Source organism: Alosa pseudoharengus, unplaced genomic scaffold (genome assembly GCF_046254945.1).
Source record: "Alosa pseudoharengus isolate Yale_2024_CS ecotype anadromous, Long Island Sound unplaced genomic scaffold, YU_APseudo_1.1 YU_APseudo_1.1_scf_21, whole genome shotgun sequence".
Lineage (NCBI taxonomy): Eukaryota > Metazoa > Chordata > Actinopteri > Clupeiformes > Clupeidae > Alosa > Alosa pseudoharengus.
The window spans coordinates 3,553,867-3,558,866 of record NW_027468674.1 but is presented as its reverse complement, the minus strand read 5'-3'; the positions used below and the strand labels follow the sequence as shown (position 1 = coordinate 3,558,866).

General features: G+C 47.4%; 1 protein-coding gene across 4 annotated transcripts in view; it reads right to left on the bottom strand.

Moving 5' to 3' along the window:
- Positions 1–5,000, bottom strand: part of rfx1a (regulatory factor X, 1a (influences HLA class II expression)) — a 42,109-nt gene that overhangs the window by 18,381 nt on the left and 18,728 nt on the right. For 3 of the 4 annotated variants that reach the window (XM_076297674.1, XM_076297677.1, XM_076297676.1), the window contains exons 5-6: positions 1,526–1,614; positions 1–472 (exon numbers count right to left, since the gene is read on the bottom strand). The exon at positions 1–472 is cut by the window's left edge and continues 36 nt beyond it. In XM_076297674.1, coding sequence (XP_076153789.1) covers positions 1–472; positions 1,526–1,614 — 561 coding nt within the window. The remainder of the gene's footprint in view (positions 473–1,525; positions 1,615–5,000) is intronic. The other variant, XM_076297675.1, reaches the window with a different exon arrangement.

Below are 5,000 nucleotides of genomic sequence, written 5' to 3'. Positions count from 1 at the left end.
CTCACAGATACTCACGGTGGCGGGTGAGGCGCGGGCGGCAGAGGTGTGTGTGTGTGTGTGTGTGTAGCCCTGGCTACTGCTGCTGCTGCTGCTGCTGCTTGCTCCGCCGCTGCTGTTGCTGTTGCTGGCCCCGCCTCCTAGCATGTACCCGCCCTGGAGCACGTAACTCCCGCCTCCCCCGTTAGAGGTCGCGCCGTCCCCCGTGCCATTGGACGTGCCGGCCGCGCCCGTGGCAACCACAGCGGTGGGCCCGCCCCCTGCCCCGGATGTGGCGACGGGATTGGCTACGATCTGGCCCGCCCCGGCCACAAACATGGAGACGGAGCCGGCCGAGCCGGTCGTCACGGCGACGGTGAGGGGAGTGGCAGGGGTGGTCGGGGAGCCGGAAGTGGGCGTGGTCTCGTAATAGGAGCTGCCAGCAGAGGTCTGAGTGTAGAGAGGAGCCTCGGAGTAGGTAAAGCTACCAGAGCGACTGAGGAGAGGAGGAGAGGAGAGGGGGATGAGGAGGAGGGGGGGAGAGGGGGATGAGGAGGAGGAGAGGAGAGGGGGAGGAGGAGGAGAGGAGAGGGGGATGAGGAGGAGGAGAGGAGAGGGGGATGAGGAGGAGGGGGGGAGAGGGGGATGAGGAGGAGGAGAGGAGAGGGGGATGAGGAGGAGGAGAGGAGAGGGGGATGAGGAGGAGGGGGGGAGGAGAGAGAGGGAGAGGAGGGGAATATAAGGGGAGAGGAGAAGAGGAGGAGGAGGAGAGAGGGAGGAGGAGAGGAAGAGGAGGAGGAGAGGAGAAGAGGAGGATGAGGAGAGGAGAGAGGAAGAGGATATTCTTCAGTAAATGATCTGTAAATGAGCTACACTACCAAACCATGTCTAAACACCAGGGGGCGCTACACTAACAAACCATGTCTAAACACCAGGGGGCGCTGATATGCTCTAAACACACTGACTACTGTGCCTCTACTCTACAGGGTCTAACAGGACCATCTGCACTGTAGTGTTGGGTAGAGGGGTTCAGTAGTGTTGGGTAGAGGAGGTTGTGGGTTCAGTAGTGTTGGGTAGAGGAGGTTGTGGGTTCAGTAGTGTTGGGTAGTGAAATAGGTAGTGTTAGGCAGGGAGGCAGGTGGTAGGTTAGGGTTAGTGTTGGGTAGAGGAGTTTAGGGTTAGTGTTGGGTAGAGGAGGTTGGTAGTGTTGGGTAGAGGAGGTTGGTAGTGTTGGGTAGAGGGGTTCGGTAGTGTTGGGTAGGGGAGGTTGGTAGTGTTGGTTAGAGGAATAGGTAGTGTTGGGCAGGGAGGCAGGTGGTAGGTTAGTGTTGGGTAGAGGAGGTTGGTAGTGTTGGGTAGAGGGGTTCGGTAGTGTTGGGTAGAGGAGGTTGTGGGTTCAGTAGTGTTGGGTGGAGGGGTAAGTACTTGTACTGTACTGCTCTGGACACTGGTATCTGATTTCTGGATTCAGTGTGTGTGTGTGTGTATGTGTGTGTGTGTGTGTGTGTGTGTGTGTGTGTGTGTCTGTGTGTGTAAGAGAGATACTCACATGGTGCTAGTTGTGTAGCTGGGGTCTGCTGCCTCCACATATTGCACCTGGTTAGTGTACACATGCTGGACTGGTACCTGCTGAAGCTGCTGCAAACACACACACACACACACACACCACAGTTAATAAATCAGTTGATCAGTAATTACATTACGACCATGAATACACTATACTGTAGCCTACTACTACTTCTACTACTACTGCTGCTACTGCTACTACTACTACTACTACTACTGCTACTACTACCACTACTGCTACTACTACTGATACTATACTACTGCTACTACTACTATACTACTACTACTACTACTACTACTACTACTACTGCTACTACTGCTACTACTACTGCTACTGCTACTACTACTACACAAGACAAGGGATGCTGTGACACAGGAAGTGGTATTGTGGGATGCTGTGACACAGGAAGTGGTATTGTGGGATGGGATGCTGTGACACAGGAAGTGGTATTGTGGGATGCTGTGACACAGGAAGTGGTATTGTGGGATGGGATGCTGTGACACAGGAAGTGGTATTGTGGGATGGGATGCTGTGACACAGGAAGTGGTATTGTGGGATGGGATGCTGTGACACAGGAAGTGGTATTGTGGGATGGTGTGACACAGGAAGTGGTATTGTGGGATGCTGTGACACAGGAAGTGGTATTGTGGGATGGTGTGACACAGGAAGTGGTATTGTGGGATGCTGTGACACAGGAAGTGGTATTGTGGGATGGTGTGACACAGGAAGTGGTATTGTGGGATGGTGTGACACAGGAAGTGGTATTGTGGGATGGGATGCTGTGACACAGGAAGTGGTATTGTGGGATGCTGTGACACAGGAAGTGGTATTGTGGGATGCTGTGACACAGGAAGTGGTATTGTGGGATGGGATGCTGTGACACAGGAAGTGGTATTGTGGGATGGTGTGACACAGGAAGTGGTATTGTGGGATGGGGCGCCATCCTGTGGCCAGACCTGCTCTGTTTCACTCATCCACCTGCTCCTCTCTATCCCTCTCTCTCCCTCTCTCTCTCTCTATCCTCCTCCTCCTCCTCCTGTTTATGTACTGTGAAAGGCTGGGGGGGCTTTTGAGCTCTTAAATGGGTGGTTGGGGAAGTTAGGGGTAGTTAGGGGAAGTTGGTGGTAGTTAGGGAAGTTAGGGGTAGTTAGGGGAAGTTAGGGGTAGTTTTTTCCCATCGCCTTTTTATTGGGGCCCAATGTATCAGGTGAGGAAGAGGAGGAGGAGGGAGGTATGTCTGGTGAATGTCTTGTTGGGGGCAGCTAAGTTGGTGTACATCATAGTATGATGTATTGGGATTTTTATGTGTGAATGTATTTATGTATGTTTCTATGGCGTGTGGTTATGTATGAATGTATTTATGTATGTTTGTATGGTGTGGGATTATGTATGAATGTATTTATGCATGTTTGTATGGTGTGGGATTATGTATGTATGTATTTATTAGGGGTGTAACGGTTCATGTATTCGTATTGAACCGAAACGGTACGGGCGTCACGGTTCGGTGCATGAATTTACACGGAGAATACACGGTATAAAACTACATAAAACTCGTGTGCGGATTAATTGACCTCTCCAGAATAAGTCCCGCCTCCGAAACTTCCGTATCCATCCAACATCCGGGCGTGGATTGTCTATGAGAAATAACATGGCGTTTCGAAATATCATACCGGTAAAACATCTGTAGGTAGCGAAGTTGAAAAAGCTGGTGGGCAGATTGGCCTACACACTTCTGCCATATAGTTTCCACTGGATTTTTTGATTGTCGGTGCCGTTTAAGTAGTATACTATAGACTATACTACTTAAACGGCACCGAAAATCAAAAAATCCAGTGGAAACTAGATGGCAGAAGTGTGTAGGCCAATCTGCCCAGCAGCTTTTTCTACTTTGTCACCTACAGAGTTTGACAGGTACAATCTTTCAAAACGCCATGTTATTTCCCATAGACAATCCACGCCCGGAAGTTGGATGGATACGGAAGCTAGGAGGCGGGATATATTCTGGAGAGGTCTATTAATGTCATGCGCAATTACTGTTAAGTAGCGAGAGTTAACGGGAGCTCTTTAGCGACACCTAACTTCCCCTGCGCTTCAGCAGCCTTTGGATACACATACAAATAGGGCCAAAACCTATGGCTTAAATTAAATGATTTCGTAATGACAGAAAGTTATGTAAATCGCGTGGTAATTACCTTTATTTTGGTGTAACTTGTAACTTCTCACATGAGGAGCTGGTAGTGTTAAATGCATAGACAGTAAAATAAAGTGACAACGCTAACCAGGCTAATAGGCATGGGCCAAATTATTCTATTCTGGGAATCAGTTCTTTCAGTTCCTTTCACCTTCACAAATCGTTTGTTTGATTCGTTCTTTCAGTTCTTTTAGTTCCTCAGTTCCTTTCAGTCAAAATATGCTTTAGAGCACCGTCTTGGTTGTCTTATATCCTTTAAGTCAAATATCCTTTAAAACACCGTCTCATATGGTGTGTTACATCATTTATGTAAATATAAAGCTTAATGTTAAGCACTTAAGTGCCTTTTTTCATAAATATACTGAATGGAATTCAGTAAGAATCATATGGCGTTTTTCCAAGTTCTAGCGCTGGCAGGCAGGCACGTAAGTAAAGCCAGGCCTATCATTTGTTTACCCATAGCAACGCGGTTGCTACCTGCTGTAGTACTCTCATTCACGTTTTAGACTCAATCGCGATATACGGCCGAGGGAGATGAAGCTCTGTTCGTTTGTATCTTTTATTACATGACCATATTTTTGTGTGTTAAAAAGAACCAGTTCTCTTGTTTTGGGAATCAGTTCTCGTCGTTCACCTTCGGGATTCGTTCTTTCTGACTGAATCAGTCGCGAACTGCCCATGCCTACAGGCTAATAAACAAACCATGCTACAGTGAGTTAACGTCAAAGGGCAAAGTCACGTGACTTCTAGTTGTAGGCCTAGTCTGTTTATGAAATGAAAGGAGCAATTTCGTTTTTTAAAAAAAGGCAAAATAGTGTGATATTTTCACAGTTAGTAGGCTAGATTATTACTTTACACACAATAAAAAAAATTGTAGACCCTTCCATATACAACTAAACACAGATTTTGAAGGTCTTGCTTAAATGGATTTTTAAAAATCATTTCTCTATGTAATTTGCACTTTCAGAAAAAAGAGATGCTGTAGGCCTATTTTCAGTTTTATAGCTGATTGTCTTATTTTGTTTACAAGTTACAGATGGAGTCTGGGTACTTATTGTACTGTTTAGCCTACATCTTACACACTTCAGGCTGTTGCAGATAGCTCAGGGAAGAGACTGTATGACACTAGGTGGTACAGCCTGAGACATGTACAAAAAAAATGCTTTCTGCATTTTTGTTTTGCTTTTCCCTCCACTGTACCGAACTCGTACCGAACCGTGATGTCTGAACCGAGGTATGAACCGAACCGTGACTTCTGTGTACCGT